The sequence below is a fragment of the Paramisgurnus dabryanus genome, chromosome 3 (genome assembly GCF_030506205.2).
Source record: "Paramisgurnus dabryanus chromosome 3, PD_genome_1.1, whole genome shotgun sequence".
Classification (NCBI taxonomy): domain Eukaryota; kingdom Metazoa; phylum Chordata; class Actinopteri; order Cypriniformes; family Cobitidae; genus Paramisgurnus; species Paramisgurnus dabryanus.
In genome coordinates, this window is record NC_133339.1 from 17,086,022 (window position 1) to 17,108,358 (window position 22,337).

A 22,337-nucleotide genomic window follows, 5' to 3' on the forward strand; every position below is an offset into this window, starting at 1 on the left:
TAATAAGCGCCAGTGAATCCACCGCAGGTCTCCAGCGAAACTCTCTCTCTCTCTCCCTCCCTCTGTGCTCATGCAGCCGGTCTCTCACAGGCAGAGGTTTCTTGAGGCAGGCGCAACGGGTCACCAAATAAAGAGTTCTTCTTACACATAATGCTAATAGTTCTAAAGTTTTCTGAACTTTAAGCAAGCTAAGACAAAACTCGCGTTTATATCAGTGACAAGTACGCTGCTGGAGCGATGTAGTTTGACGCCTAATTTGCTTATAGTACAAACATCTTTGATCAGAAAGACGAGAAAGAGACGCAAATGTTAATGTGTAATAGAAAGTAAAGAGCGTCAAGACCTTAAAACAGAGTTCATCACATCATAGCACCCGTCTTAATATCTATATCTAGAGCTCAGTCTCTCATACAGGTATTTATCCTGTCTGTAGGTTTGTGCATATATTTATACCTGTTCATTTTACATACTGCCTATTTTTAATGTAATGTATGCATAAATACAAAATACAATGCATACTATAGCTTCAATAGTCTATAAAATTAATAACTCAAGATTCTGTCTATCAAGACAGAAAACCTAACATTATTTAATTTAAATTGTCCACATTTTAAAACTGTGGTAAGCAGTTAAAAGCTATAGTGAGTGGCAAATAACTGCACATTTTTTTCAAAAACACTTATCTAAATCTCGAAGATCGGATCGGATCGAATCGAATCGAACAATGATAATCGATTCAAGTTCTTGAGAATCGGAATCGAATCGATTCTTGAAATTTGAATCGAAACCCAGCCCTAGTTGGTTGCAATTCGCAATCTCACCAATAGATGGCACTAAAATTTACACACAGCACCTTTAAGCAAACGTGGTAAAAGATTATTACAATTAATATTAAAATTAAACATGAAATATGATATATTCAGATATTTGGAAAAATATGCTAACAATTTAAAAACACAAAGCTACACAAAACTGCAGCTATACATAAAAAGCTTTAACTTATTCTGGACTGTCTGATCATGTGTGCTAGTGTTGCTTAGTTACTACAGTGGTTAGAAAAGCTCGCCTGTTTCAGAGAACAGTGCACGATGCTAATACAGCTGTCTGTCATAACATGTTTTGTTTTACAGCGTCACTTGTCTTTCAGTCATAATCATTGTCATTTAGTCAAAATAAGTCAATGTCAGGCTAAACTATGTTCAGGTCCAATATCAAAACATCCAAATGGACATTACAAACCGTAAACATCAACTTATTACGTTGTTTAAAGGTTGAAAAGGCCACGTTTATGCTTTTCTATAAAGAGAACAAATAAAGACTGAGATTACATCCAATTTACAAATGTTAAATTGTAACATTTTGTTTGTTTTATCAGCCGAACCATTGACTCTGAGTCTGTCCGTCAGGCACAAGAGTGATTCGTTTTAATGGACTGTAATAATACGAGGAGTATTTTTATCTAAAACAACGTCTATTCCTTTTTGTGGAGATACGAAACAAATCCTTTCAGCTGATGTTTGGAATGTGCTTTTATGAAACATGTCCTGCGCTCCTATTCATTTGTATTCATTTATCATTTAGCATTGATGTCTGTGTAAATATGTGGCCTATGATGTATCCGCACACTTAGGCCGCTGTGATTCAGTTGCTATGGTAACCATGATGGAAATAGACGTGTGTATCTCCATAGGAGCTGCAGAAGAGGACTATTGTTGAGTTTGAGGTGGTGCAAATGACATTAGCTGCTGTAACATGAACGGATGCTTTGATTGAATGAACGACGCGACGCGACGTAACCGCAGCAGTGCGCGTCGCGTCTGTTACTGACCGGTTTGACCGATCATAGCTGAGCACAGATGTGCAAACATTATAATTTAACGTTACACAAAGAATAAGAGACCCTGACGCATCAACACACAACAGAAATCTGTTTTACAGACAAATGATGACATATTTAATAGTTTGCTCACATTAAAAAAATTAAAATAGTGAAACGTTCACACAGATGATACTTATTAATATTCATCAGCTTTGACTGACTCACTCTTTGAATATAATAATGTTAGGGAATTTGAGGCATCTGTAAATCACTACAGATGTGGCATCGCGTTGTTGTCGCGTCACACGCGTGTGCGTGATGGATGCGGTGCGCGCGTGAGGGGGGCGGGAGCGCGTGGACCGCTCGAGCTCCTCTCGTTCGTTTCCTGACGTGAGAAAGACAAAAGAAAAAAAACGGCAGGAGAGAAACGGGTTCGTGTTCGTCGGATACTGAGGCCCGGTCGGTTCCGTGAGGCGGTAGTGCACGTCGCGTGAGCCGCGGGTCGGTGCGGGGGGAGCGGCGGGCCGTGGGACTCGAGCCCGTGGAGATCAGACGGGCCTGTCCGGTAAAAACATCGTCATATTACCAGACATTTGTGTTGACGTTTGCGCTCTTGTGTGGCGTTTCTGTCGGTTTCCAGCATCACGCTGACGGTGTGTGAGTGATTTCAATCATAATCTTCATCATTTCCCCTCACAATCCTCTTTATTTTCACTCAGTCTCTGGCGGTGTGTGTCGCGTTACACGTTTCTTTCTGACGCGTTTATAAAGCTAAAGATTTTGCTTATGGATTTAGTATTTGTGCAGGCAAGCTAAAGAGCTAAAGCTAATGTGCATTGAAGAAGAAGATAAAATGCAGAAATGATCTCGTGGCTGTGATGATGATGATGTTGGTGATTATGGATTTCTCGATTGTTCTGACTCAATATCATGTAACGTAACTCCATCATTAATGCCAGATTGAGATTGAATCTAATAAACACTCGGTCATAGTGGAACTGGAAACTGGCTTGAAACGTGCATTATTATTTTATTATTATTATTTTATTATTATGATTTTTAATGAATCTGAGGTAAAAGGGTCGAATGAAAGGGTTTTACAGACATTGTTGAGTGTGAATAGCAGCTCTGATCCTTACCTCACATACAAACACTAATGTATACACTTTACCTGCAACCCAACAACAACAACAACAAACAAACAAGCATTCAATCACTCACTCACTCACGTGTGTGTTTATTCAACAGTTTTTAAACAATTAGTTTTTGTTAACTGACTGCATTCATAAAATCATTTCCAACTTCAAAACAAAGGTGATTAAGTAATTTAAACAAATATTTTTATGTCGTCAATCTTGATTTATGTATAATTGGATTAAACTTGACGCTAATATTTTTTTGTCTGAAATATGTAAATGCTTGTTTAAAAAGTGTTAAACAGTTTGTCCAGCCTACAATATTTTTTTACATTAAATAAGGGTTTGAAAGATGTTAAATTAGGTTTTGGTTTTAGGGTTTACTTGTTTTTTTGTGTTGTTGTTGATTGTCATCCTGTTTGAGTTTTGTCAGGGTTGAGGTCTATGGGTACAGTATGATGACACAGTGTTGCTCTTAAGTACATTCAACATAAACTGTTACTTGATTTAGTCCTATGTTGAATTGTGTGTGTGTGTAATATAATGAATGAAGTTAAAGTTTTTTTTTTTTTTTTGATGGGTGAACTTGTCAGTTGATTAGCAAAATAAGATTAAACACCACATTACAAAAACATTTATGTCGGCTAAACATGAAAACAATTGTTGAGGCAATTCAAAAATCTTAGTGCATCAGATTGGCTTGTTTATTTAATGACATGACTTATACTCGGCCCTATGATCCCATTCAAGTGTCTGAGAGTGTCATTAAAGAGGATTCAGTATCTCTGTCTGAACCCTTCCTTTGTTATTTTTGTTTTATCTGAGGTTTCAGGCAGCAAGCACTCAAAAACTAAACACATTTGGCTCTTTGTCCAGTTTACTTATTAAACAAGTAGTTAGTAAAGAATGTGAAAGATTTGCCTAATTGTTATTTGAATTTCAAAACAGTTTATGAATGTGTTCAGTCATCTTAAAGTTTTGAGTTGGCCCCACCTAAAAAACAGATGTCTGGTTTAGGTGGTCTTCCAGTCTTGTTTTAGCTGATTTAGCAGGCTGGATTTAGGGGAGTTTTAGACACTTTGTTTTGCTGGTCAGGCAGGCCTGATAAACTAGCTAAACCAGTTAAAACTAGGATGAAAGACCAACTAAAACCAGCCAACCAACTTAGGCTGGCTTTAGCAGTTTTTTTCATCAGGGAGGACTGATTAAATGATTTTTGTAGGGTTGAATTGGTATTTTAAGCTTTGCATGGGACTGGATAGGTAGAGTAACTATTTTTAATTACTAAATAATATCTTATGACAGTTTATGATGATACATAGCCTTTGTTACTTTACTTAAAGCTGAAAAAATTCACTTACAACCACAATATAAAGCCTAGTGGATGTTTATAAGAACTTTTTTTTGTATTTTTATAAGCATTTTATGCAACTTATAATACAAAAAACTTCTACTTATAATACACTATCCCCCAGTTTTACAGACAATGCTTACGGCTCGTCTTAGACGAACACACATGTTTGAACTATCTCATCTGAAAATAACTTTCACTGACAGATCTTAAAACGTATAGGTTGACCGATAGTGTTTTTTACTGATGCAAGGGCTATTTATTCGCAAAATCTGTGTTTTCCATTTAAATTTTTCTGGATTCTGGTTTAAATTGTTATATTTTCATTTTAGTAATTAAAAAAACATAGCTTATCAACTAAAAACATCAACCGAGTGCAATTAAACAACATTTTATTGAAAGTTTTATTTAAAATTACACATAGGCCAAATGTATTTTGGCTGTGACTGTAACCGCAATGTACTACAACCATGCTACTGACAATAAGTCTTCTTTTAATCATAAAACTATACTCTTCGTTTCACTTTTCAGGCATTTGTATTAAATGTAAATATATTAGTTGTGAAATTGCCAGTTTAGTTAAAGGGATAGTTTGGCCAAAAACGATATTAAACCCATGATTTACTCACCCCCAAGCTGTCCGAGTTGCATATGTCCATCGTTTTTCAGACAAACACATTTTCGGATATTTTAGAAAATGTTTTAGATCTTTCTGTTGATTAAATGTAATGTTACGGGGTCCAGCAATAGTCCACGACCTTCAAGTCCAAAAAAAGTGCGTCCATCCTTCACAAATTAAATCCAAACGGCTCCAGGATGATAAACAAAGATCTTCTGAGGGTAATCCGTGCGGTGTTGTTTTAGAAATATCCATATTTAAAATGTTATTAACGTTATTAACTACCTTCCAGTAGCGCCGCCATCTTAGAGTCATCCGCATTCAGGATGAGCGCTTACGCAGCATACAGCGGTTTCTCTGTTGCTGCTCTGTCCCCCGCCCTCCGAATTTGTCATACGTCACTAAGAAAAGTGCGTACACTACGCTAATACTCTCTCCTGAGTCTAAGATGGCGGCGCCATCTTTAGAGGGTGAGTACATAATGGGTTTTTTTGGGGGTGAGTAAATAATGGGTTTAATATCGTTTTTGGCCGAACTATCCCTTTAACAATCTATAATGAAGAGTGTTGCGCTGTGCAGACATGTGCGTGAGCAAGACGTATGCGGGAGGAACTGTGCCTTTTTAGTCTGTTGTGTCCTGGGATTTGTACCTTTCTTTATGTCCAGCTTAACACAAAAGGAAAATGTTTCTGCGTATTTCTGTAATTTATTTATTATCATTTATAAACTATGTCAAAAACTAGCATTTGATGAGTTATAATGGGTTTTAAAAATATATGAATCCAAAATTTGCCAAATTTCGTGACATTCCGCGTTGTACAGTAAATACCATTTTTAGGCTTGGATTCCGTGATTCCATCTGCGTTCTTCACATCGCGGAAATCATAGGGCCCTACGATAACTAGGTTGGTCCATACTCCCACTGGTATTTTCTTCAGAGCCTATGCCATCTGAAAATAATTTAAACAAAAAAATTACAGGTCATATTTGTGTATGACTCAAAAACGTGTATGTAAATTTGGATTATGCAGTATATGCTTTTACAGCAAGTGATAATACTTGAATGTAAATGTCTAAATGTATATTATATGTGATGTGTATTTTATATGTGCAATTTATTTGCTTCTATTCTATTCAATTTAATTTATATAGCGCTTTTCACAATTGTTAAATTGTTTCAAAGCAGCTTTACATCAATACAAGCAGAAGAGAACCCAGAAAATCCTAGGATCCCTACGGGTTGAAAAAAACCTCCTAGGAGAAAAATAAACTCTGACTTACATGAATAAATAAAAATTCTGTTTTAGCACTTATCTAATCAAAATAACAACCATAAAGGTGTTTTCAGACCGGAGCCTTTGTTTCGGAACCTGGTGCGTTTTCCCTCTTGGTTTGGTTTGTTTAGGCATATGCAATCACGCTCTTATCCACCCCAAAACAACTGACCCGAGACCACTTGAACAAGGTGGTCTCAGCCTGATTGCAAACAAACTCTGGAGCAGTTCGCTATAAGTATGAATGCAATTCGACCCAATGGACCAATGAACAGGGTTATTGCTTTATTAACCACGAACATACCTGATAGCTCTTTGGTGACAAAATCTGGTGAGCACATCAAATCCATGGTAAGAATGCAGTTCCGCATACACACCAGTAATGCTTTTTCTAAGGCATCTTTTTTTTAAGGTCTAGTCCTGACTTTAGCTTAGCCTTGTCTGTGAAAGCAGGCCTATAAGCAGTGCTGGGAGTAACGTGTTACAAAGTATGCCAAAAGTTTATTATTTGCATGCATTTTAAAGTTTTAACCGTTTAAACTTTCGCACAGTTGCTGCTGTCTGCGTACACCCGCGGCGTGCACACAGAACTGTGAACTGTGAAGTGTTTTATTTTCATTTGTAATAATTATTATTATTATTTTGACTATATAACGTTTTGACTCAGTTTGTAGTGGTAGAAGGATCACAAAACTCACAGTTCGGATCATATTGCATTTTTTGAGGCACGAATCCGATCATTTTTCGGATTAGCAAAAGAAAGGGGAGGGAAACATAAAATAAGAACAAATAAAGAAATTACAAGCATATATATAAAAAAAAGAATATATACATGAAGGTCTAACATTGGCATTAGTTGTAGGTTAAAAGTAGGTTTATTTTTGACCTGATGAGCACGTACCTTGCTTCTGCCTCTATACATACACTAAATTCTTTCTCCGCCAGTTAGGGGTATCACGATTATGAAATTTGGCTAATGGTTAATTGTCTAATAAATTGTGATGATCAATTGACTGTTTTATTGCTTTGACATTTAAAGGGTTAGTTCATCCAAAAATGAAAATAATATAATTAATGACTCACCCTCATGTCATTCCAAACTCGTAAGACCGCTGTTCATCCTCGGAACACAGTTTAAGATGTTTTAGATTAAGTCCGAGAGCTTTCTGAAAATGTTTGTACGGTATAATGTCCATGTCCAAAAAGGTAATAAAAACATCATCAAAGTAGCTTCGTTTACAGTTTGATGGATTATGACATCTGCGACTTACTCATTATTTTAAAAATATAGCAATACCAAAATACAAACGATGTAGAATAGCTTGAATACAGCGTGTGTTTCCCTCAGACTGTAAAGCTGAGAGAGACTCAGAAAGCTCTCGGACTAAATCTAAAACATCTTAAACTGTTTTCCGAAGATGAATGGAGGGCTTACGGGTTTGGAACAACATGAGGGTGAGTCATTAATTACATATTTTTCATTGAGGATGAACTAACCCTTTAATTCTCATACATTTTTTTGTTCATGAAATAATTTTCACACATTGTTGTGATTATTTAAATTAAATATTTAGAAAGCTTTACCTGGCAGTTAATATTAATACACATAACACATATTTAAATGTTATTATTTAACGAGTATATCTTTCAAAAACCTTAAATTCTTAATAAGAAATAAACATAAAAAAGTGTCCAAAAAAAAAACTGGGCAAAAAATTCAATCAACAAAAAATCTGACAAGGCCTTAAATAATAGCCAATCCTACTAAGGTCATATAAGTACTGGACCACATGTCTGTAGTGGCTGAAAAAATCAATTCCTTACAGATCTTAAGAATAACATCTTTCACTTTTCTAAATTTGGAATTGCTGTTTTGGAAATGTACAGGCATGAAAATCCCTCACCTTTCGGCAAAATTTGCCGTTTTGAAGCCAAAAAAGGTGACCCACGTAAATCGTGTAGATTCGATGAGAAAAATTTTTTGGGGAGAGGGGGGTATGTGCGCGTTGTTTGTAGACGCGCCCTTCGCCGTCATCAACATGTATCCCAGACATAAGCTCTTTCCCCGCCATTGACGAGATATCTCGTCAATTAAGAGAAAACGCTTCCCCGCCAATGACGAGTTTTTCCGTCTTTCCGCAATACCGCTATTATCCACTAGGTGCCCTTCCGCAACTTTTTAAACCCGGAAGTATTGCCCTATGGCAAGTGGCTGCATGTCCGTGTCTGTTTTAAAGATCGCTCTGAATGGGATCTCTATGAAAAGTCCGAATTATCTCTGCTTTTTGCTCAAAATGTGGTGTTTTTGCAGAAACCTACCCATATTCAAAAGCTGATTGCAAAAGAACCACTAAAGGTAGGATGAAACGTTTTTTTTTTTTTGTTGGAAAGCAGAGGGTCTGTTCTTTCATTTGGTTTATTGTATGTTTATATATTTAAAGAAAAACATTTACTGGAAGGCATTAAACTTTGGTGAAAATCATGAAAAACGCTGGCGCTGGCTGGCAACTTTAAAAAAAAAACGCTGGCGGTGAAAGAGTTAAGTGTGTTTGAGTTCATGCTGCACTGGTGACATCAAAGTATCACGAGAGTGAATCGAGAAGTCATAAGGAAGTTAGCTTTCGAACGGCTCTCGCGCTACTCTGATGTCATCCGTCTTTTTTGTGTTCTTCTTCATACACGCTTGTTGAAGATGCGTAGAGGGACTGCCTTCGGTACGTAAAGTCAACACAAAACACTGTTAAACTATAACTGTAGAATTCTAATGCGTCATTCAATTAAAACAACATATATACACAGACTGACATTGCAAAGTGACCTAAAAGATTTTTATTGGAATGGTTTGGAACGAATTATGGACATACTCCTCTCTTGTAAGTCACATTGGTCTACTAGTCTACGGCTGTAAGTACTTAAATGTAAATATGGTAAAACTGCAAAATATTGCATGAAATGCTGTTAATAAGAACATACTTCTACTAATACTGTTAATAAGAAAGTTTATCGTTTACAGTAACATTTAAGCGATTATAGACTATTTGAGCGACAAAGATGCTAAAGTGATTTGTTTTCGCTGGGCATACGCGCACAAACTCAGGCCCTGTTTACATTAGAGCATTTAATTCTCATCCACACTATACACGACCATAAACCCATGAAACATGACCAATCACGAAACTGGGCATGCGCATAAAAATGTAAAATAACTTATTACTCTAATAATAGCTTACCTTTGCGCATTTATGCAGCCTAGGGGTGTGCGATATTGACAAAAATTCATACCTGGATCCTTTGCTGGCAACTACAACAGACACTATTTTTGAACCTATAAAAATGTGTTTGGGAAAGTCTTATATTGTTCTAACTTCCCCTACAACATATTAAAATGATTAATAGGTTAATGTTGATGTAATAAACCAAACAGAAAGGTCTTTATGATTTAAAAAGGAAGCATTCAAGTGAACAGTACTAAACAGTAGCGAACTGTCATGACTCACAAAGAGGAACGGGACCCAAGTGCAGGGAAGGTGAACTCAAAAAGGGTTTATTAACAAAAGAGCTCACGTGGGGGCAAAAGACAAAACATTAACAAAGATTCACAAGACTAAGACTAGACAACACACTAAGACTTCACTATGTCAAAGATACCAAACAATACAAAACGATTCAGCACAGGACAAGACACACTGGGGCCTTAAATTGGAAAACTAAACAAGACAACGAGGGAAGACCAGGTGCGGGGAGTTAACTAATAATGAATAATTAACAAGGAAACAAGGGGGCGGGGACAGAGACAAGACACGACAGCACACTACTCAAACAAAAGGCCATGTGCTGTCACACAAAACATGGGTACCGCCACGATCCTGCCACATGACCATGAACTACTATGAATAACTAACAGACTGGCAGGATCATGACACGAACCTGAAGCAAAAATAAATTTCAGCAAATGCAAACTTCAATCAAACATAATAAGAGGTGAAGTATAGCTTTAACCTACAGAAATGCTTATTGCATTAATTTTTAAAAGTGTGCGAGGTCCAAGCACGTCCTCCGCTAGCAACACAGAAATAGCAAAAGGCACAAGCGGCTAAACCAGCATTAAATATTAATGACGTTGATTTTATTGTTTTTATTCATTTATATTCATAAAACGTATCAACAAAACATCAATACAAATTAAGAGACAAATTATATGAAACAAAATTTATTTTAAAGTGGCAAACAAAACTTAAATTAAACTCGAAAATAATGTCTGACCCATTACAATTCTCCCTTCATATTGGCCTGTACAGCGCCCTATATGGTGTTTAAAATTACAGTCTATCTTTCGTAATAAGCTAACTAAATTTAAGCAAAACATAAACAAAATTACAACAATATTCAAACTCAACAATACTCAAACATAAATATAAAACAGACATTATCTATAAGGATACATGTTAAAACAATTGTTTATAATATTTGTTTGGTATGTTTACTATTTTTGGCAAAACCTCAGTTGTAAACCTGTTTACCTGAATAAAAATGATTTTTACTTTGAAAATGATGCGCTGTCACGTTAACATCAGCTGTTTGTTTACATAAGACTCTGTCTATGTTCATTTACACCGCAGCGCAAACCCCGGAGTTCTCAAACTAAAACAGGGTCTTCAGCGTTTACAAACAACTCCTTTTATGAGGGTCGAAAACGGTGGCGTAATGAAAATGAAAGGCGTAAACATGGCAAAAGTAATGCGTTTTAAAAGGTAAACGCGTTAATGTAAACATAGCCTGAAACGCATGTTTCAAAAATCACGCAAACACATCATTTCTTTTTGGCTTGATAGGAGATATACGCACAAATTATCTTGTAATACCAAAGTCTCTGCAAGTATTCTCATAAAAACAGTCGTTTATTACAAGTGAACAGTTGATCATATGTGTCAGTGTATAGATCAGCGCTTCTCCACCGGTGTTAAAGGGACAGTTCCTCTTATAAGAAATGCTTATGTTTGAGTCATTATGGAACGTAACATTAACGTTAATCAAATTACTAGTATTCTTCACTAGAAGTCACCCGCTTTTTTGCCTTGCGGGATGTTACCATGGAGCCTTTCATTCTTTCATTTAGTGCTTTAAATGGCGGTTTTAGGTGCTTCATCGACATTGATGTCACCTTCACATAAAAAGTAAGCGGTATGGAAGCATTTTAGATTTCGCAAGCGAGACAACTACGATAGTGTTGTGGCTTTTAATTTATTTTATTAATTACCCACTTGTAAACTTATGTTCACTGTTTTTTTTATTAATATAGTATTTGTATTAAATCTATATTCATTGAGTTGAATCGAGAATCGAGTATAAAAATCGACCCGAGAACCGGAATCGAAAATTGAATTGAGAATTGAAATCGAATCGGTTTGATAGTTTGTGAATTGAAATTGAATCGATCTGGAACATCTGAATCGATACCCAGCCCTATTTTCGACCTAATGAAGTGAATTCGAAAATTACTGCATCAAAGCCTTGCGTGGATTGGCGGGGTTGCCGCGGCGCAAGTGCGCATAGGAAGGAGACTTATCTATGAGCTTTGGAATCATGCATGGTATTGAGGTCATACACCGGTCTGCACAGCTTACAGCGGCGTCAAACACGCACCCAGTCTTTTCTACTACAGGCGCTGTAACGCTTACCAGATATCCAAATGCCTCTATAACCATAAAAAAATAAACCCACACAATCATCTTTTTTGTGATTGATCATTGATGCCATGTTCGAGCCCATCCCTAAACTTTTTTCCACATGGTAAAATGTTATTGTAACACTTTACAATAAGGTTGTTTATAAAGAGCTCAGATGCAAGAACCGTTAAGCGCGTCTGGAATGATTTATTGTTTATTAGTAATTTTTGTATCAGACTTTCAATGGATTACGCTTAAACGTCATTTCTGAATGGCCTAAGGATGGGACTAAGTGGATTTGACGCAAAAGTATTTGATGAACGTATAAGTTAGGAGTTAGGTTAGGTATAAGTTTAAGACCTACGTTTAAATATAAACTGACATTAGACAGAGTTCACCTAAGTTGTTATTTGAATTTTTATGACTTATGAATTTAGAATGTGGATTGTTTATGTGATGTGTTTTTCTTTATTTTCAGACCATTTAAAAAAAGAAACAATCACATTGAGAGGGCGGAACTGAACAAGCAACTGGATGATGTGACACTGGCCATGGACCACCAACAATAAAAAATACCTTACAATAATGGATGAGCAAAGAAACAAATAAGAAAAAGGGATCCTGCTGGAGTACATTGCTAATATGGGAAAAGTCCTATGTTTGGACAAAGCTGAGCAATGTCTGGTAGCAAAGATTTCAATGAAACATGACTGGAGAGCGCGTCAAATCCCCATTACACAGGAAATATGAAAAAGAATCACGACCATGAACTTGATCTTTATCATTTGTAGCTTCTGTGAATATTCGTGCCAAACATTTTGTCAATGATCTTTTTTAATTCCACTGTGTGGCTGCTACAGACATACATTTGCACAGATACCAGAGAGCAAAGACTTAATTGAGGTGTGTTTTGGTGGAATTTTTTTTTTTAATTCTTGATGACAGAGAGAGAGACTGTGAGTGACAACGCTAAACCTGATATCATTTTACATAGCTCTTTGGATCTAGTACCAAGCCACATAGTTGCAATCAAGTGACTCAGTTTCTGTTATTGAATGTGCTGCTGCTATACTGTTTATAATTTACATCTGTAATTCAAGCAGCATATTTATTCTGCTTATTTTGTAACATTTCTAGTCAGCAGACGTTTGCTGGTTTTTCCTGCATTGCTGCCTCAGATGTGGCTACATTTCACTTTATTGTAATCTTCAGTATAAAGTCATGTTTATATGATTTTTTGCATTTGGCAAAGCTAAAACGGAACATTCCAGTTTGCCATTGGGATCCTTTTAATTAGAAAATTGCCAGTAACTGCTTATCCAAAACTGCAGAAAATGCAGAATTTTCCCAATAGTCCATTACCGCTTCATCCAGGATTTAACCGGGGAGGAAGCATTGTCAGTTCTCCGTATCAGTCGCACACTTCAGATCTTCAAATTTCCCCCAAATCCTCGGAGGACTATGCTGCTATGCAGCAAGCTCAACCTAACCTGCAGAGTCACGGGCAGCATCTGCACTTGCGAACCCAACAGCATCTTATACATGCTCCTTCTATACATGGTTATGGATCTAGGAGGGGGACTGGAGAGATTACACAGGGAACCACACAAAGTGGAAGTATTGTAAACTGTTACCGTAAAGAAGGAAGTATGGAATATTATTTTTCAGCAAGTGGCCGGGAAAGAAGCAGAAGAGGATATGGTGCAGGATTTAGGTACTCAAACACAGATGGACATGCACCTCACCAGTACCAACATTTGTCTGCATCGGGGTCATCCTCTGGAATGATTTCTCCTTACCCTATGGACTACAGCTCCAGTGCTGGATCTGGAGTTGGGGGTAGTAGCAGCAGTGTTTCTGGTTCGTTTTCTCCCTCCCAGCAATACAGTATGGTTCATAACACTTCAGTACAATCAGGCCTTCAAATGCAGCAACGACAGCATGTGCAGAAATATGCCTCACATCAAGGATTACATCAACATCGGACATATACTCTTTCTGGAAACCGAATACCCTCCCAGTATGGACACTATGTCCCCATTAGTACAACCTCTACTGGATTGTATAACTCCCAATTGCAAAGGTACGATGTGAGCAGCAGTGGCAACAGCATGGATGCCAAAATGAATAACTCACCCACTCAGTCTAATTCAAATTCTTCTGCTTCAAACAGCTGTGAGAATTTGGGCCAAAGTTACTCATCATCCACTCACACCCCATATTCTCCACAATCCAAGTCCCTTCACAAGCTTGCTTCTCACTCTCAGCATGCCTCCCAGAGCACTGTGGTAGATTACGATCCTTCACTCAAAATGCAGCATCATGTCCCTGCACAGATCAAAAAGGCCTGCTCATCTATCCCCTCCAGTCCTGCTCTGCCGCCACAACACCCTCAAGACCTTACTAAATCTCCTGTGCACTCCCAAAACCAACAGACTCGCATTCATCAAAACTTCAGTCCCATATCTAACCCCTCCCCTGCTCCATCTGCTGTACAGTCACCAAGCTGCAGCTCTTCCTCATCTCCACTAATGGGGGGTTCAGAAGGGAACAGTACAGTTACTCAAATGCAGCAGTCATTTCACCCTTCAAACACTCATAGCGGTCTAAGCCATGGACGGCTTTCACAGGCTGTACCTCAGCTGAGCCCGACTCCTAGCTCTAATAGCAGCATCAGTAGTTGTGCTAGCGGTCTAGGAACTAAGACAGTTGGTTTCAACAACAGTGCAGTAACTGGCCAGCCAGCCATGAGTCAAAACCGAGTGGGTCTAGGTCATCGAGGGGGCATAGGAGAGAGTATAGGAGAAGATGGCTCTCTTTACCCTCATGACAAACTTTTGCAGGATCCTGGTCTGAATAGCCTTAATGCACTGACCTCTCAAGTGGAAAATTTGCCTAATACAGTGCAACACATGCTGCTAACAGACACAGTGCTGTCCCAGAAAAAGAGCAGAGATGGAACACACCATGTGCTGATACAGCAGGGATCTCAGTCAGTGTCTGGAAACCAAAAGAAATGTGGAAGTTCTAGTGTCAGTGGTCCATCTACAGCAAATGAGGAAAGTTCTGAGATGCTGGAAACAAAAGGGGAACAGCGTAAGCGAGTCAGGCAGGCAAGTGGAACTAGCAATGAATCAGAGCCACCCAGCTACCCATCATCACAGGCCCAGATGCAGTTAGAAAATAGTCACCATAAGTTAGATCTGCAGGTTAACACTGGAGTTATTTCAGCTGCTCCAAAACAACCGGCTAATGGGTCTTCAGCAGTGCTTTCTCAAACAAAGACACCAGAAAATCTATCCTCCTCATCGTCTTCCTCGCCCTCAACAGTTCATCCTTCTGCGGAACCCAGCACAAATCAACAGCTACATCCTACGGGTCCCCCGTCTCCTACTCAGTCAACATATCCGAACTGTGTGGCTGAAAGAGACCCTGGTAATATTGATAATGGAAGGAAAGGGCAAAAGATAATTAAAAGTGAAGAAAGTGAGGTTGAAATGGGAGATCCTTCCTATGATGGGGAAAATTCAGGGACTAGTTTTGCTAGTACTAAGCAATTACGGTCTGTTTCTCCCGTACAGAAGGAAGCTAAGATAGAAGGAAATGATGGCAATGTGGAGCAGTTTGAGGATCCAAATAAACATGCCAATATTTCAGAACAGCATAATGTTGGTGGTGTTGGGGTTATTGTTTCTACACGTTCTGAAATCAACACTGAATCAACTAAGCACACAGGAGCCAAATCTTCACGGTGTGGAGTTTCTCATTACCCAAATAAACACAGCTGTCCTGAGGAGCAAAATGATGTCAACATCTTAAGGGAGACAAGAAATCACAATGGAGAAGGAGAAAGCAACATGGAAACATATGTTTCACCGTATAATTTTTCACCTAAACAAGAAAGCAGCCAAAGCATACCCTCAAATAATTCTCATACCATTTTGTTTAAACATAGTAATCCTGAGGCACATTACAATGCCTGCATTAGCACAAAGAACAAAGTAAAATCTGGAACAGGGAGTGGAATGGGCACAAATAGATACCCGAGTTATCATCAGCTCCAGGCCAGCCACGGATCTGTTGCCAGCAAGAACACTGGCGTTTTTGCAGTGGAAGGGGGGAGGGGGGTTGTATTAAGAGGTCTTGATGGCAGTTCTCAGTTCCAGCAATCGTTTCCCAGTCTTTTGCAAGAAGTCCTCCAAGGCCATCACTTAGATAGACGTTATGGACATCCTGATCAGACATCTAGTGTTCATAATCAGTCTCAAGACACATCTCATCATCGTTATCAAACAAGACTGCCATATAGTATGATAGAAAATTTCAGCTCACATGGAATAGGCCCTCCACCAGTTATGGGTGGACCTAATGTCCAGTTCAGTCAGATGACCGCTGGAAAACCACCAAATGTACATCAGAATCAGGGACCAGATAAAGAGTTGGTTTTAGGCTCAACGCCTCGTCCCACTTGGGATTCTGAAGCACAAAGACCAAACCTGACTCATGTAATCTCTTTGGATAAAGGCAAAACCAGTCTGTCTCCCAGCCAACCCAGCCATATGCATCAGCCATCAGATCTCACAACAGGAGCCCCTCCTAAGCACATTAATTTAGCAGAGTTTTCTTTGCAGCATCGAAAAACATCAAGATATGGTACTTCTCCCTCTGCTGTGGAACAACTTCTTTTACAAGAAACTGAACCATTAGCATGTGGAGTTGGTCACATCAGTCAGACTCATTCTCAGACATCATCGTCTTCAGGAAGGCGGTCAGTAATCTGTGACATGTCCCCCTCACGACTAACAACTCCAGAGAGAGAAAGAGGAACCTCTGGAGCTTCAGTCATTCAGCAATCAGTGTCATCTTCAAATGAACAAGACTGCTGCAAGGAGGAAACAAAGGCAAAGAAAGAGCAAAACAAGGAGAACACATCAAAGATTGATCATGCAAGTCATAATTCTGATTCTTACTGTAGCACACCATCCAGTAAGGATCCAAATAAGTCCCTGCACCTCCCTGTAGAGGTTGATTCTGACTTGGAAAGGGTGAGTCACGCAAAAAGCAAAAGTGAACCCACCAGCAACCTGCCATACCATTCTCAAATATCCTCAAATCCTTTGTCCTCACCACCAAGGGACCAGTCATACTCTCAGGCTGTTGATGGTTTTCGGACATGTGGGTTTAGTGACACCATGGATGGGACAAAAATGGTCTCCAACTCTACACCTCATCGGCCATTTCTCGCAGCCACGGCATATTCTAAAGCCATACCCTCTACTAACAAATTACAAGCATTTTCACAGAGCTTACCTCCTCAAGACCAACCTGACTGGTCTCCTGAGAGGTATAGGCTGAAAGATGTGGATAGGCCTGTTCCACAGAGACTACCTGAACAGAAATGCAAGTCCCAATATCCAAGTGATATTCTGTCTAGTCAGCATCATGTATCCCGACAGCACTCTTTTCCTGGTTCACACTTTGACATGAAAATGTGGGATGCTTATCCAGAAAGAAAACGAGCTGGACATCTCCCCACTCAAGTCTCACGTGAACTTGTTTGTTCTCCACCTATCACAAATACTGTTCCTAAACTAAGGGAAGGGGACATTTCAGACAGGAGTGCAGAAGAACCTGACAAATCTTTCCACTTGGTGGCTCCAGATGGTGGGGTCAGCCCTGTTGGGCACACCCCTAAGGCTCCCCAAGGGATTCAACAGGGGCAGAGAATTACCAAATCTGGACTTTCTGCAGAAACTAACCCCTTAATCATGAGAAGAAGAGTAAGATCATTTATTTCTCCTATTCCAGCTAAGAGGCAGCACCATGATGTCCCAGCTCAGCGGCCAGGATCATCTTATCATTCTTCTGTGTCACACTCTGATTCTAGACATATCGGCAACAACTGTTCTAGTAATGCTGATACTCAGCCAAAATTAGCATCCCCTCAGACACAACAATCCATAGCCACTACAAATTCTCCTCTGCAGTGCAAAACAAAGGTTCTTCCCACAAGAAAAGGTCGCGGCCTAAAACTCGAAGCCATTGTGCAGAAAATTACTCCCAGTGTTAAAAAGACGGCCTTTAATAATAGTCTAGATTCTAATTACTCTGATGTATCTCTCTACACTTCTGAAACACCTGACCCTGAGGGTGGCACATCATTTTCTAGTGTTACTCCGGAAGATGAGGGCTGTTTATCTTACCTTGATGATGCTCATACTTTAAATGATCTTATGCCATTTAGAGCAGTTGAAGACACTTACTCTTGTGATTCTCAGTCTCTTAAATCCGTTGCAGCGACTTCAAGCAGAGGTTTGCCAAAAGATTTTGACTTTGGATTGGGTGCTGCTGGATCTTCAGGCTCTTTGGTGGGTGAAAATGATAAAGACGATTTTACTTTGTTTGGACCCCTGCCACCACCACCTCCATTACCTTGTCCTGTACAGGGATCCCCTCCTCCATCTTCGTCTGCATTGTCTGACATACAGCAGTTTACGAACACTTACCAACAGCTGGAGACCAGACGTAGTGAGCAGTCTGCTGCTAACCTGCTTAGGCAGAAACTACAAGAATCTGGAATGGGCTTTGATGAGTATGCAACAGCAGATTACTATGCTACCCCCACTGCTCATAATCAGAGTCCTGGGCATCACCTTCTTTCCCAAGCTCCTCAGCACCAGATGACCTCTCTCAAGTTGGCGAGGTCAGAGTCTAAAGCATCAGATAACACTGTGCCCAAAGGTTATTTTCCATCAGGTAAGAAAAAAGGACGACCAGTAGGCAGTGTGAATAAGCAGAAGCGTGCCCAAGCTCAACTTCACAATGCAGAAACTTCCATACCTGTAGTCACTCTCAGCTCACCTTTATCTGCCCCTCAATGTGTTCCAGCCTCAGACATTGTCAGTGAGGTGCCACAGACACCACCACCACCACCACCTGACGAGGAATCCTGTCCATCTTTGGAGCCTTCTGTTCAAACCCAGATTATGCAGGTGGATGCAGAGAGTGAAGAAACACAGACAGAAATCGATGTAAAGCCCGCTAGGCATAGACCGAAGAAGGGAGAAGGGGTCAATGAAACTGTTGATTCAGGTGGCAGGCAGAGGAGAAGGAGAGTAATGCCTTCCAAGGATGAGCTGAGCACTCAAACCAGCAGCAGGAGAAACATGGGTCTTAGTGGAATACTCTTAGAAGCCAGAAATAATAATAAGTTCTCTCCTTACATACATGTGGAGAAAAAGATAACAGAGATTGGGGCAGTTTGCACAATAGTCAATGGAGAGGATGAAAAATCAAAAGGTGGGGCCAAAGCTGATACCCCATTAAATGCATCACTGTCATCTCAGCTAGTTAAAAGAGAAAAGGATAATGAAAGAGCAAAGGAAAATTGGGTATCTGAACAGGTTGAATCTGTTTTGAAGTCAGGAAAGACACTACCTACATCTGGGTTTGTTCTGCAAGGGCCTGTGACAGCAGAGACTGGACACACTGGTCGTCTGTTATGCTGCCTTTGCCAGAAGTGGGCCAATTACAAAAATCTTGGGGATCTTTATGGTCCATTTTACCCTGCCGAGTATGCAGCCAAGCTTCCCAAGAATCAACCTCAGATCCGTCAAACCTTGTCCAACCATGGAGCAACTCTTGCAGGACTCAATAGGACAGTTTTAACAGAATCAACTCCCCAGGATACACAATTGCATGACCCTCAAAACGTCAAGTCATCTACAGATAGTGATTGTACAATGAGTCAAGCAACAAACTCAACTTCTCCAGCCACTACCATTGGCACTGCCTCCCCCAGTGTGGGTGAGGAAATGCTTTATCAGAATACTAAGACCAGCAGCTCTGCCTCCAAAGTTACATCTCACACTTGGGATCAGGTGGCAGAATTGTCAGGTGATCTGGGACCATCAAAAGTGCAAGAACTGGATAGTGTGATTATACTAAAGCAGCTGCAGGTAGAAGATTCACAACAAAGGCCTCAACACAGAAAACTGACATCCCATCCACGCTTCAAAAGAAGACACAAATCCAGTGAAGATTTACCCCGTACTATACCCATCAACAGCAAAGCATCCCTGCCGTTCCAGCCTCCCCCTCCCAGCCTGGACTCCATGGGCCCCATGGCCCAGCTAGCTCAGCTCCCACTAGTGCCCCTAGACCCTGAAGAGCTGTGGGTGCATGAGGGCTGCCTCGTCTGGACCAGTGGGGTGTACTTAGTTAATGGCAGACTGTACGGCCTTCAGGAAGCGCTGGATGGTGCTAAGGATGCGGTAAGTGGAAATTTCTGCACTTTGCTTTGCACTTTGCACAATTTTTTGCCAGTGGGTAAGAATAGTTTGTGTTAATATTTTTAATATTTGCTTGTTTCTCAGAGCTGCTCTCATTGCGAGATGGTTGGCTCAACACTTGGCTGCTACAGTAAAGGCTGCACACATAGGTACCACTACCTTTGCGCCATTGAGGCAGGTGAGACATATAAGCACCATGGTCAAGGCTTGTATTTGTGAAAGGATAATACAATTTTGACACTAAATGCTAAATGTTTTTTCCACCTTCTTAAAGATTGCTCTCTAAATGAAGACAACTTTTCACTGAGGTGTCCAAAGCACAAGGTAAGAGAGCACCTTCAATGTTTGTGACATCCAGTGTGAGACTCTGATGGATGCTTAGAGTTCTGATTTTGTGTAAGGTAGTAGAAAAACAAGACCAGATTAAATTGATTCCAGTGCTTTCATCCTCTTGTTCACTATCTGCAATAAATGATTTCCTGCATTTTCTGCACTTTTCATGTAGATCAGTTGTTGGAGCATTGCTCAATAGTCATGGGTTTGGTTCCAGAAGTAATGAAATATGCATAGATTGTATGCAAATTGCTTTGGATGTAAACATACATTTTCAGAGCGAAATTTAGTGTTGTTTATTATAGTGCTTAGATGTGTTTATGGGTTCTGTTTCCACAGAGTAACAGAATTGCTAAGCCTGGAGCTGCATATCTGGAGCAGTCAGAGAGGGGATGAACATGCACGAAACAAGACACACACAGATCAGACGTGAGTAGACTTTATTCCATGAGAAAATTTTCTGAATGCTTAGATATGGTTCCTAACTAAAACCACAAGGTCTGATTGGGTTTTCACACTGTTGCTCCTGTAGAGTCACTGACTTGTACCACGTGTCCTATATGTTTCTCAGCAGACAGGATCCCGCTGGCTGTGTGAGTTTCAGCTGAACCAGGACACCATTGTGCTTACAGTTGAAGTCATCATGGATACATTTTGGAATGTAAAAAACTTAGACTAAAACACTATTAACTATGGGAAAATGGTATGTCACAGGAAAAAGGTTTTCCATGTATCACCTGTTCTGTGGATAAAAGCAAAACAAAATGAAAGAGAGGGCAGACATCAATCAGACCAGAAGATCGGACGTTCTAAGATAAAGAAACGCCAACTGCCTTTGGAAACCTGAATTGAGACCTTTGACTTTTGAGTCTATCATTTATTTTCGTTAGTTTATTCTCTTAAAGAGTGCCCTGGAAGACTGAAATGAGGAAAGGGGACCATGTGTAAAGCCAGAAGGCACGAAGGAAGAACGAGGAAGGCAGTGTTTTTACACATGTTCTATGTAGTATTTTATCATAACTCGTATTATCTTTATCATTTTAAGCATCACTATAAATCAATATTGTTTTTTAACCAGTATATTACCCATTGATTCAGACGCAGTATTCTGAGCGTTTGACTGAATCTTCATATCATTGAGCAGACAGTCTGAAGAAGGACCAGGATATGTGACATCATTGAAAGTTCTCATGGAATGTCGAGGTCCGGTTGCCACAGAGACACTGTTGTCATGGAGACCACACATATATTGCCTTTGAAGGTGTGCCTGCGTGTGTATGCGTGTGTGAGAGAAAGTTTTGCCGTGTGTATGCTTGTGTCTGTTCTTTTGATAAGTGTTCTTATTGTTCACCTCAAAGGCTTTTGTGCCATCGATGAGATAAAAGAGACATTACGGTGTTTTTCAAAAGTATTTGGACTGCGCTGTGTCCAAGCTAGACTTCTGTCGTGAGATGTTTAGCTCTTATGACATACGGTGTAAAGTCAGAATGCTTCAGAAGACGTCCACCTGCCATTCCTTTTCCACACGTGAGACAGACAAACATTCCTCAGCCATTACAAGACAAAAAAAATTATAGGCATGTGTGCAAACTCCATCTTCGGAACAATTGCTGTCAATTTTTTAAAAAATTCTTTCAAAAAGAAAAGCGCAATGAAAAGAATGACCAATATAAAAACATGTTGTACTAGAAAGCTGTTAATATGCTTCTGACTCATGAATACAGTATTACAAAGAATAATATTTGTTTCCCCTGCTGTGTTTATCTCTTTCTTTTTTTTATTCTCTGTTTACAATTTGTTGATTTGATTCTCTATTGGGGCAGTCCGATGGTAAGATAGTCGGGCTTG

The 22,337-nt window shown here is 39.5% G+C and overlaps 1 protein-coding gene across 2 annotated transcripts; it reads left to right on the plus strand.

Moving 5' to 3' along the window:
* The first annotated feature begins 2,130 nt into the window (after positions 1-2,130).
* tcf20 (transcription factor 20) lies at positions 2,131-22,228 on the plus strand. Of its 2 annotated transcripts, none has more exons than XM_065278491.2 (6): positions 2,131-2,384; positions 12,344-20,138; positions 20,241-20,334; positions 20,431-20,480; positions 20,829-20,918; positions 21,061-22,228. In XM_065278491.2, exons 2-5 carry the CDS (start codon positions 13,200-13,202, stop codon positions 20,883-20,885), a joined length of 7,140 nt encoding a protein of 2,379 aa, XP_065134563.1. In that variant the 5' UTR covers positions 2,131-2,384; positions 12,344-13,199; the 3' UTR covers positions 20,886-20,918; positions 21,061-22,228. The 2 variants fall into 2 exon arrangements, with proteins under 2 accessions (XP_065134563.1, XP_065134564.1); XM_065278492.2 differs by having other exon boundaries at positions 21,064-22,228.
* The last annotated feature ends 109 nt before the right edge of the window (positions 22,229-22,337 follow it).